The sequence below is a fragment of the Zootoca vivipara genome, chromosome 13 (genome assembly GCF_965207765.1).
Source record: "Zootoca vivipara chromosome 13, rZooViv2.hap1.1, whole genome shotgun sequence".
Classification (NCBI taxonomy): Eukaryota; Metazoa; Chordata; class Lepidosauria; order Squamata; family Lacertidae; genus Zootoca; species Zootoca vivipara.
Window position 1 is genome coordinate 18686442 of NC_142596.1, and position 12430 is coordinate 18698871.

The 12430-nt window shown below is 43.4% G+C and overlaps 1 protein-coding gene across 3 annotated transcripts in view; it reads left to right on the forward strand.

The window, feature by feature from the left end:
- Nucleotides 1–12430, forward strand: part of NTRK3 (neurotrophic receptor tyrosine kinase 3) — a 406625-nt gene that overhangs the window by 332155 nt on the left and 62040 nt on the right. For all 3 annotated transcript variants that reach the window (XM_035131834.3, XM_060282684.2, XM_060282685.2), the window contains exons 13-14: nucleotides 4814–4944; nucleotides 11298–11470. In XM_035131834.3, coding sequence (XP_034987725.2) covers nucleotides 4814–4944; nucleotides 11298–11470 — 304 coding nt within the window. The remainder of the gene's footprint in view (nucleotides 1–4813; nucleotides 4945–11297; nucleotides 11471–12430) is intronic.

Sequence of the window (12430 nt, forward strand, 5' to 3'; positions counted from 1 at the left end):
AGCCAATGCTATTCTGGGCTGCATCAATAGGAGTATAGCATCTAGATCAAGGGAAGTAATAGTACCACTCTATTCTGCTCTGGTCAGACCTCACCTGGAGTACTGTGTCCAGTTCTGGGCACCACAGTTCAAGAAGGATACTGACAAGCTGGAACGTGTCCAGAAGAGGGCAACCAAAATGCTCAAAGGCCTGGAAACAATGCCTTATGAGGAACGGCTTAGGCGGAGCTGGGTATGTTTAGCCTGGAAAAGAGAAGGTTAAGGGGTGATATGATAGTCATGTTCAAATATATAAAAGGATGTCATATAGAGGAGGGAGAAAGGTTGTTTTCTGCTGCTCCAGAGAAGCGGACACAGAACAATGGATCCAAACTACAAGAAAGAAGATTCCACCTAAACTTCCTGACAGTAAGAGCTGTTCGGCAGTGGAATTTGCTACCAAGGAGTGTGGTGTAGTCTCCTTCTTTGGAGGTCTTTAAGCAGAGGCTTGACAGGCATATGTCAACAATGCTTTGATGGTGTATCCTGCTTGGCAGGTGGTTGGACTGGATGGCCCTTGTGGTCTCTTCCAACTCTATGATTCTATGCTTCTAAGTCAGCTTCCAGTATTTGACTGTGCGGCAACAGTGCCTTTTTTACAATGAGTTTAAATACTTTCTTTTTTTCCCCTTCCCGGCTGTGCTTGCAGTCTGTTGTCCAATCCTTCCTAGAATTATCTTGTTGGCTCCTGTTGGTGTCAATTAATGATGTGTGGAGGAGCTGGGGAGGACAAGGGGCAGAGGAAGGGAGGGCAATTTGCAGACACCTTGTTAGTAAGGCTGACCGCAACCCAATGGAGCCAGACAACTAGGCTTAGAACACCTGACATCTTCTTCCAACAACAAACAGCAGCTGTTTATCAAGCACCATTCTGTGCATGCCAGGAGACTGTAAATAGCTTTATGCAGATTAACCTCCCAAGTGCCCTCACAACAGAATCTACTGGGTGTCAGCCTTATTATTCACGAGGAAAGCTGAAGATGGGCTAGCAGAGAAGCGGTGGACTAGGGATGGGAAGGCGATTCGACTCAGTTCACATTTAAGGGCGAATCTAACTAATTTGAGCTCTCGGAAACAATACAAGAACTGAAATACAGTTGTCTTTCAAAACCTCAAATTTTGCTAGGCGGTTTTCCAGCCAAGTAATATGCACAAAAATACACATAATATGCATATATTAGTGAAGATAATGAACAGAGATGTGTTGCATTAGGAAGTATTGCATACAAACATGTGTATATTGGAAAAATTAGCAGTACACTGCTGATGAGGATGTGTGTGATTTATTTATTTATTTTAATGCAAACTGATGTTGAACTGAGGACGGAAGTCAAAAGTAGAAAAATGAGAAAACAAAATGGACAGATTTGCCTATTTGTTCCTATCTTCCGACAGGTGCAAAAGCATTAGGGGGGGGGGTAACTGAAGGGCACCAAATATAACATTTATAAAAATTAAAACTGAAGAAATGCACTCAGTGTAGACAGTACTGAGCGAGATGAAGCAATGGTTCCCTTTAGAGCAGCATTCTAGGTTTGCAGCAGAATGGACTTTTATATTTTTTACATCCTTTACCCTTTTAAATGTGTTTGTGGGAGGGGGTGGGGTTATTAGTTTGTGTTGTGGCGGAGCTTCATGCTCCAGCACCGGGGGTGGAGAGCAGACGGGGACATGGCTGGTGTTTGTCCTGGGGGCGCAATCCGCTGTTTGCAGAGGCATGGCGCTCAGCGCGCGCGGGGGGGAGGGGGTAACCGCGATAGCACCCCACCGGGATCAGGGTTCCAGGGGCGGTGCGCTCCCCCCGCCCCCCTCTTCCTCCGCCAGTAGTGTTGTTTTGTTCTGGTTTTTATTACGCATTTTGAACTTTTATTTTGTATTTAAATGTTGTGAACTGCCTTGAGATCTGTGGGTGAAGGATGGTATATCCTTCACCCACAGTAGGCAGTAACTGACCTGCCAGGGACCCTGTTGTTGTTGTTTAGTCATTGAGACGTGTCCGACTCTTCGTGACCCCATGGACCATAGCACGCCAGGCACTTCTGTCTTCCACTGCCTCCCGCAGTTTGGTCAAACTCATGTTTGTAGCTTCGAGAACACTGTCCAACCATCTCATCCTCTGTCGTCCCTTCCTCCTTGTGCCCTCCATCTTTCCCAACATCAGGGTCTTTTCCAGGGAGTCTTCTCTTCTCATGAGGTGGCCAAAGTATTGGAGCCTCAGCTTCAGGATCTGTCCTTCCAGTGAGCACTCAGGGCTGATTTCCTTCAGAATGGATAGGTTTGATCTTCTTGCAGACCATGGGACTCTCAAGAGTCTCCTCCAGCACCATAATTCAAAAGCATCAATTCTTTGGCGATCAGCCTTCTTTATGGTCCAGGGACCCTATGAAGACTCAAAAGTTTGCAGCAGCGAGAGGTTTACATTAGGCTCAGCTGTGCCTCAGTCAGCGCTCCCCGAGGGATCGATCTTGATGGATGGCAAACATTTCTGCTCATTTGTGTGTCTTTGGATTAAGTGAAGCCTCCGGGATGCTCCATAATGTGCTGTCCTGTTTTATTTATTTATTTATTTCCGGCGAGATAACCAGGTGAGTCGGCCATGCTGGAAGCTGGGATGACAAAACCGAGCTTTGATTGCGTCTTTATTGATTGCAAACAAAATAGCTTTCATAAAACTGTCTCATTAATAATATCTCCAGCATGACTGGAAAAAAACCAAACTGCTCAGATTCCTATGGCGTAAGTGCTACCAAAATAACAAAATCACATGCTAAGTGTGTTCCTGTAGAATGCAAGATTTCAGGTTGGATGGCCACATCTTTGATTTTCCAGCACTCAAGCAAGCAGACACAATCCATACCGAAACACAAGTTTCACGCCTTCCTGCAACAAAGTCTTCAGTGTGCAGGAAAGTTTCTTGTTTTGCTGGGTTTTTTTTTTTACACACACAAAAATACAATAATTTGGCCATGTTTACAGTCTGTAGTGGCACTTTTCTCTTCCTACATGATCTGCTGCTTGTGTAGACTAGCTCTAAAGGGAAAAGGAACTCTTGAATTCACAAGGGCAGCAGCTTGTTAGTTACAGGATGACTGTGCTGTTCCAGGACCAAAAGATCTACCAAATGCAATTTTCCTTGAAATTCATGTGTGTGTGTGTGTGTGTTTGAAATGGAGCTGTGGTATACCATAAAAACTACAGAACCTATGCTGCATTGCAAAAGTGGGCAGATACCCACGCATGGAAACATTGGAGACTTTTGATAAATGTTCTGCTGTAGATCAGCACAGAAACACAGGATTCCCCCAGTAGGTTTCATTTACCCCTCATTCTGGCTACCACACAGTGCCTTCATATCGCTAATATTGCTAATTTCAGTACATGCTTTTATTTATTTATGTTGCCCATTAAACAATTAATGAAAAGGTCACAGCGAATTCTCTGAAGCACCATCAGCCATTTTGAGGACTGTTGGTTATGCAAACAGGCACCATCACTCTCCTCAAACAAGCAAAAGATGTCTAGACTTGGTAGCTTTTATGCCAGCCCGTAATCTTCTAATTAGCAGGCTTAATTGTTTGAGAGCCATTAAGATGTTTGGTTTCCAAACCTTTGGCTTTCTCATAAGGAAAGAAGTGCCCGTGTCTCTCCATCCCCACCCCCCAAATGAAGATGAGTTACTTTGGCATGAGTTGATGTTAAAAAGCAACGTGTTGCTCTTATAAGCATCAGTAGTAATCTGTCATTTTCTCTGTTCTCTCACATCTCAGGAGCCACCAAGACAGGCACAGTCCACTTGTAATATAAAACAGAGCACTGGGGATGAAGAATAATCTCATGGGTGGTTTCTTGCGGGGGCCTGACCTACAAATTCGCAAGCAGACATGCTGAGAAGCACAAGTCAGGATGCAATATAATGGGAGAACTTGACTTGATGAGATGCAACTTTTGCTTGCCTGCCCTTCATAATTTAGTGTAGGGTTGAGGAGGAAGATTTGTTCAGTCTGAAGGCCACATTCTCTTCCAGGAAACCTTCCAAGGGCCACTTGCCGGCGGTGGGCTGGGCCAGAGGAAAATGTGGGCGGAGCAATGGGTGTTAGCTTTGAACAGTTGGCTAATTTCTACACACACACACACACACACACACACACACACACACACACACTGCTCTCTCCTCCATCTAGCCAAGAAAGAGACATTCAAGGACACATGCTGAGTGACAGGTACCACCCAGGCAAAATACCTCAAGGCAGGTGCAAAGCAAGGCCAGTAGCAGGATGGAGCGAGGGCTAAAAGAAAAGTACTGGGGCCTGAAATGACCCAATCCTGCTCTAGTCAGTGGGAATTTCACTTGCACTCGGTTTTGACCTTTCTAAGCAGTCCTCCACCCCCCAGCTAGAAAAGATGGGAGACTAGTTTTGAAAACAAAGAATGATCAATCAAATGGAGACACATTCAATAGTCCAGCCACCTTCAGTGAAGGGGGCTGGCTCTCTCTAAATTGCAAAGCACTTAAAACGGATGGGGCATCTTAACAAGGTGGGATGTCCCTGCTATTGAGGGTAGTTAGCAAAGTTCTGCCTCCTTTGCAAAGCTGGAGAGTGAGAGATAAACAGGCAAGACTTTGCAAATACAATGAAACAAAAGGGTCATATTCTTTTTTTTTTTTTTTGCAAATGAAAATTAATGAGAGCCTACTGGGTGGTGGAAATGAAATTATTTGTTGCATTAACATTAATTCCTGGTTCCCCTCCCTCCCGCCCCTTGCTGCCTACAGATGTACAGTATATTAAGAGGAGAGACATCATTCTGAAGAGGGAGCTCGGCGAAGGTGCTTTCGGGAAGGTGTTCCTGGCTGAGTGCTACAACCTCAGCCCCACCAAGGACAAGATGCTCGTGGCTGTGAAGGTAAATCCCAAGGACACCCAGGCTCTGCTCCACACATAAGCAGAGGCTGTATTTGTAGCTGCTTGGAACACAGTTGGAGGTATCAGGTGGTACAGAGTTATTCTGGGTAGTCTCCTATTAAGGATTCACTGCAGCGGTTAATCTTACCGGGGAGGGGGGGGGACTTCAAACATTTAAAACTTCCAGAACAGGGCTGCCTTCAGATGCATAGCTACCAAGTACCCTGTTTTCCCCGGGAAACCCCCGTTTTTCCGTACCGTTTCCCGGCGGTCCCCCGTATCAGTTCATCTCCCGCTTTTCTCCCTTATTCCGCTCCTGCCGGTGGCCATTTTTTCCTGCTTTGCCAATCTATGGGCACCGAAAATGGCCGGAGCCGGAAGTCACGTCTACACATGTCCGGAAGTGCGTAGACGCAACTTCTGGTGTCGGCGGCAGCCATTTTTGGTGCCCATAGATGGGCAAAGTGACACCGGAAGTTGCGTCTATGCAACTTCCAGTGTCACACGGCTGCTGGTCCCGGATTCTGCAGTCCAGGACTTGGCAGGTGTGTTCAGATGTCTTCTAAAAGTCAGATAGTTGTTTATTTCCTTGACATCTGATGCAAAGGCATGATGAAGCAGCCGTCTTTCTTGAGGGGAATATTAATTAATTTATTTATTTTGTTTGTGTTTGTCTGTGTGTATTTGTATGTGCACACACAGACAATAATTATTATACCCAATTAAAAATTGGGAGAGGGTGGCTCTTGATACAGCCCCCCCCAGTGTACACTAGTGTAGTGGCCAAAATGGTGGAACCTTCTGGGAAAAGTGTATTTCCGAGGTTTGATGGCTCATAATACCACTTTTTTAATAGTAATACCAGTGATTTTTCCTGTGGGGACACAGGGGGACACATACCCCTAAACATTTTGTCAGTTAAATTGGAGAAGAAATTCACTGTATTTATTTTTCTTGATTTGGACTGTATTTGTTTTCCCCGATGGTGATTTTATTGAATCAAAATGAGAGAACCCCTAAACATTATTTTAGGGACAAAGCACTGAGTTATACCATAAAATTATATATCGATGGAAAGATAATTTAATAAAGAATAAAAAAATTCCTTCAGTAGCACCTTAAAGACCAACTAAGTTTTTATTTTGGTATGAGCTTTCGTGTGCATGCACACTTCATCAGATACACTGAAACAGAAGCCACCAGACCCTTATGTTAATAAAGAATGTAATGCAATAACTTTATGAAAGATTATTTATTACAACAGCAGTCATAAAGTGATGAGAAACACACAGGAAAAATGAGATATACAGGTTAAATTGCTGTGTTGGCACTTTGCGATAAATAAATGGGTTTTGGGTTGCAGTTTGGGCACTTGGTCTCTAAAACGTTCACCATCACTGCTCTAGGGAAGCGGGTGGTGCTGTGGTCTAAACCACCGAGCCTCTTGGGCTTGCTGAACGGAAGGTTAGCAGTTCGAATCCGCCTGATGGGGTGAGCTCCCATTGCTCTGTCCCAGCTTCTGCCAACCTAGCAGTTTAAAAGCATACCAGTGCAAGTAGATAAATAGGTACTGCTGCGGCAGGAAGGTAAATGGTGTTTCCGTGTGCTCTGGCTTCCATCACAGTTTTCTGTTGCGCCATAAGCAATTTATTCATGCTGGTCACATGACCCTGAAAGCTGTCTGTGGACAAATGCCGGCTCCCTCGGCCTGAAGCGAGATGACTACCACAACTCCATAGTCACCTTTGACTGGACCTAACCATCCAGGGGTCCTTTACCTTTACCTTTTTACCTGCATTTAATGCATTTAAATTCCATTTTCTGGAAACCACAGTAGGGAATCATGTTCTTGTTTTTGGTCCTGCTTGCTGGCTTCCTACATGCATCTGGTTGGCTATGGTGAGAGCTGGATGCTGAACTAGATTGAACAATGGCCTGATCCAGCAGGCTGTTCTTATGTTCTTACAAAACAAAGCTGCTGGACCATGGACAGCTCCAAGCAAGCAACTGGAAAAAGTTGGGAGCAGATGGGGGCCTTTAAAGCCCCTGTCTCCAGACTGTTTTCTCCAAGCTCCACCTGCCTTGTAGACAAGTTCAGAGACTTAAAAGGCCAACCCTCTTACCTGTCACCATAGTTGATATTTAGTTGCCCAGCTGCACAGAACTGATGGTTCCAGGACCTAATCCAGGCATCCCCAAATTGCGGCCCTCCAGATGTTTTGGCCTACAACTCCCATGATCCCTAGCTAACAGGACCAGTGGTCGGGGAAGATTGGAATTGTAGTCCAAAACATCTGGAGGGCCGAAGTCTGGGGGATGCCTGATCCAATCCCTACAGTTCCCGATCCCCTTGAAATATCATAACAAAGTCACACCCTAAGCTTACATTTAAAGCATTATTATATAGTTATAGCTTCCCCCAAAGCATCATGGGAATTGTAGTTTGGTAAGAATCAAGAGTTGCTAAAAGACTTATATTCTCCTCACAGGGCTCCAGTTCTAATAGCGATTGTTAAATTTTCTGGCGCCTCATGAATCACAAAGGGAAGTGTGTTCTAAACTATAGGGGAAACCATGGGAAATGCCCACTTCTAAAATTTAATTTCATTTATGAGTCACTTCCCATAAAATATCTTGAAGCAATTTCACAGCAAAACTTCTGAGTCAATATTTGATAACTATTTATCAAATTTATGTAGATGCCAATCAATAAATGCTACATATATGGCTTACAAAGAAGACAGGATTGGAAAAACAATCTATAATAATTAAAATCAGCAATAAGCAATGGAAGACCCTCTGTGGCCAGCAAAAAATAGCAGCAGCAAACTTTCCTCGCAACAGAGACAGCATCTGGATTAAGCTACACTATAGCATTAGGCCTAAATATGTAAACAATGCTAAGAACATACCCCCCCCCCCCAAGTCCAACATCTTGCTCCTACAGTGCCTGATCAGATACTCATGGAAAACACAGAAGCTAGACATTAATTCAACAGCACTCTACCGAGCCAGAATTCCCAGCAAGTGACACTCAGAGACTCAATGCCACTGTCAGTGGAGGCAGATCATAGCCTTCATGACTAGTAGCCATTGATACGCTTATCCTCCAGGAATTGGTTTGATCCTCTTTTAAAGCCATCCAAGTTGGTGGCAACCACTGCTTTCTGTAGGAGCTAATTCTACAGTTTCATTATGTGCTACGTGAAGGAAGATTTCCTTTAATCTGTGTTGTGCATGGGGGAGAAAAATGTTTCTTTGTCCATTTCCCCCGCGCCATGCATAATTCCATAAACCCCTCTCATGTCACATCATACTTGCCTTTCCTCCTCAGCTAAAAAGTCCCAAACTCTGCAACTTTTTCTCATTTTGGTTGCCCTTTTCTGAACCTTTTCCAACTCTACAATATCCTTTTTGAGGTGAGGTGAAAACAACCCATATAGATTTGCAATGGGTGAAGCAAAACCAGGTGGCCTTTTTTCAGTGATCAGAAAAAGGAACACAAAGCAAGGCAAAAGGTTTTGGTCCACCCCTAATATTAGAAAGCATTTGGGGGTTGTGTGTGTGTGTGTGTGTGTCACAGGGTTGTGACGAAAATACAAGAGGCACCTCTAAGTTTCTTAAGGCATGATAACAACATCATGAAGATATTAAATGGCTGAAAGTAATCAAGGGCCCAAGATGAGAATGGATGTTTTTCCATCTGTGCACTGCACTATCATCTATCTGAATCATCCATCTAAATGTCTCTAGTCAGGTTATCTCCTAAGGGAGGAAAATTAAAATGAAATTATGTGATTTTTGAATAGATGTGGGTTAGAATGATAAGGCAGAGATTCTGGGGTTTAGGTTGTGTGTGTGTGTGTGTGTGTGTGTGTGTGTGTGTGTGTGTGTGTGTGTTTAAAGTCTGCTCTGTTTTAAAAGAGAAAAGTTTCTCTTTCAAATGCCGTTCCTCCGTATGACACTTCACACCTTGGCAAAGGAGACCAACTTGACATGGTTTTCTTTGAGAGTCTAACTCAATAGAGTCAGACTTCTGAAGAGACGTCAAGTAAGATGGATTCAATCTGCAATAGCTCTTGCTATGTCTTCAAATGCTTTCCGCGATTCCATTCAGACTGTTTTCACACATCATGCTTTTATGAGGTGGTGAGCAAAGGGAAGTGGCCTGTTCCTCTCGCTCTTTGTCAGCATGGAATAATAACGAAGATAAAGAAAATGTCACTCCTATTATTTTATTCATTTAATGACTGCCTCACTTTTCAGTCCTAAGGGGATCTTTCAGGCAGGTCCTTATGCAGTGTGGCAAAATGCAATCAAATTATTTCATTCTAAGGGCCACACCAGCTGTCCAGCCTCATATCGGCCCCATTTCTTCTTTCAATGCCCAGGTCAGCAGCAGGCAAGATTGAGAAGCATCATAGAAGCAATGGAAGCTCCTAAGTTTAAATCATTGGTCTTCCTGGCTCTTTATTGTCTACACTGTACACCAGGCATCCCCAAACTGTGGCCCTCCAGATGTTTTGGCCTACAACTCCCATCATCCCTAGCTAACAGGACCAGTGGTCAGGGATGATGGGAATTGTAGTCCAAAACATCTGGAGGGCTGGAGTTTGGGGGTGCCTGCTGTACACTGACTGGCAACAGCTATACCGGCTTTGTGAAAGGAGTTTTTCACAAGCCTACCTGGAAGCACCAAGGATGGAAATTTGGCCCTTCTTTGTGTTAAGCCTGAGGTCTGTCACTGAGAGCTATGGTCCAGATTGCAAATGATGGAGAGGAAAAGATGTGATCTCAGGCACTCATCACCTATCGATTAATGTCAGGTGCTCAGTACCATTGCTTGCCAGCTATTCAATGGTAAAATACTAAATATAATTACATGACCGCAATCACATACTGTTGGATATGAGTTATGATGCCATATTAAAGTCATCATATTAAAGTTATCATCCAGTGTCAAATACAGGTATGAAATATATGCTGAATATTTGACACTGAGTTAGGGATGAGCAGATCTGGCTAGATCCATATTAGTTTGACATGTGCTCAATTGTAAGCTGGTTACATTCTGGCTTATTTTGCAAAAAGAAAAGAAAAAGGGGGGAAAGAACAGAAAAATGTGTTTAAATTGTATGCACCTCCTCCTAAAGTACACTTTTTCTAGCACTCTGAGAGTATTCTCCTAAAACAAACCATTTTTGTATGAATCTAATGCATTTCCCTTGAAAATACAGTATGTATTGTGTATGCTTTGTGATGCATTTCCCCCCTAAAATATGCATTTTTATATGCTTCTCCGTGTAGTTCTAAAATATTAATTTTGTGCACATTTTCTTTGAAAATGCATCATAAAATTCAGAGTGGTGCATAAACTGATTAATAGCTGCATTCTGATCTTTATATAAGTGTGGGACTTATAGGTCATAGGAATTAGGTCAACCTATTTTAAAAATGTAGACTGAATCAAAAATCCCCCTTTCCCCCTACATTGAAATCCTCAATGAAGAATTCCTGAGAGCATATTCATCTGTAGTTGAAAGCTGTGTCTTCATGAGGAAACATACCAGACACAGGTGTAATATGCTTTCAACTAATTCTTAAATAAACCCAAAGCCACTCCAGTATTATTAATTCCATGCGTGCAATTGGCAAAAGTACCTAATCATGACAAACCATGAGTGTGGTTGAGGAGCCATTTTCAAGAAGAATACAGATTTGAGTCTCATTCTTTCAAAAAACTATTTACGGTAAACCAAAGGGAATGAAAACAGGATTTGGGGGGGGAAATGCAGTAGAGATGACACACACACCCCAACACATCAATTGACAGAATAAAAAACAGCAAATTCAGCTCTTCCAAAGTAAATGGGTGGACTAGTTCAGGGGAGTTGTAATAAGGAGCTATCGTGTTTTCTGCCCCTCATTGAGAATTGGTTTCAAATTCTGGGTTCATGGTTTTCCAATTCTGACTGAGCTAGAAATAAGTGGAAGCTATTACCTTTGAAGGCTGTTTCCTGCTCTCTCACAGATGGGTTTGTGGAAATTCCACTGCAATGAGATTTGAGATTGGGTCAAACACACATACAATTTCATATCTGGTGATATTCTGGCATTGTTTCTGAATGGATCACAGTGTGTCACGCTTCCCACTATATCAGGAGTGGGGGACCATTTCAACCTTCTGGGCAACTCTGTGGGGGGTCACATGCTAGTTATTTGCACACCATAGGAAGTTTCCATTTGATAGGTGGTAATCTGTATTTACTCAATTTCAACAGGCTTAAAGCTTAGGAGGAAAGTGGCCTTTGTTAGCTTCCTCATTTTGTCTTTGTATCCTCCTCTTTCCCTCAGGCCCTAAAAGACCCAACCTTGGCTGCCCGAAAGGATTTCCAAAGGGAGGCAGAACTTCTCACCAATCTTCAGCATGACCACATTGTAAAGTTCTATGGTGTCTGTGGTGATGGAGACCCTCTCATAATGGTATTTGAGTACATGAAACACGGAGACCTGAATAAGTTTCTGAGGTAAATCCTGAACAAGCTTGGTTTACAATGATTTAGAGTTCTTAAGGAGAGACCTCAAAGAGCCATAAAGCCTTCTGAAGTGGGAATTGTGCCCCACCAAGGTGCTAATAATGACTTTTAAAGCCTTGGGCAACTTGGGGCCTAAATATCTGAAGGGGTATCTCTCCCTGTACCAAACTGTCATTGAGCTAACATCAACAGTCGATGTCCTCCTTGCAATCTAAGGACAATCAGCTATGCATTGACCTGAGAAAGGGCCTATTTTGTGGTGACACTCCGACTATGGAATGCCCTCCTACTTGAAATATGATTGACACAATGTCAAGTTCCCAGCAACAATTGAAAACCCATCTTTTCCCCCATAGACCATCATGGGAAGGACAGTTGCCTTGGCTAGATTGGACCATTGCTGCAACTGACTTTGCTATTCTTTTATCCACTCCATTTATATTTTGTTTTGATGTGAACTATTGTGTCCTGGAGTACTGATAGCTCAAACGTTTCTGGTCCTATCCCTGGCAGCCCCTAACAGGCACAGAGTCTGATCTATACCTTCTGCCTCTTATTGCCTCTTCCTTCTTAGCTCTCCACCAATTTGCTGATTACTCCACAGCTCTGTGTAGGTCATTCCAAGACATGCAGAACTTTAGGATGCACTGGACTCACATTATCTTTTACTTCATCAGTGGCTCTTTTGGCAAGCTTGGTTAGCCACTGCTGGGCTGAAACACCACCACTACCACCACCAGCAGCAGCAGCAGCAGCAGCAGCAGCAGCAGCAGCAGCAGCAGCATCACTTAGTCTTGTCCTGCTCACTGAAAATTTCAGCCAGACTATCTTATAAGTATTTCATTTATCCTTGGATTCTGACAAACACCAAGCAATCAAAGCTACTAGTCATGATAGCTATGCTCTCACTGCACTGTCAGAGGCAATGTCTGTTAAGGATCACAAGTTGTG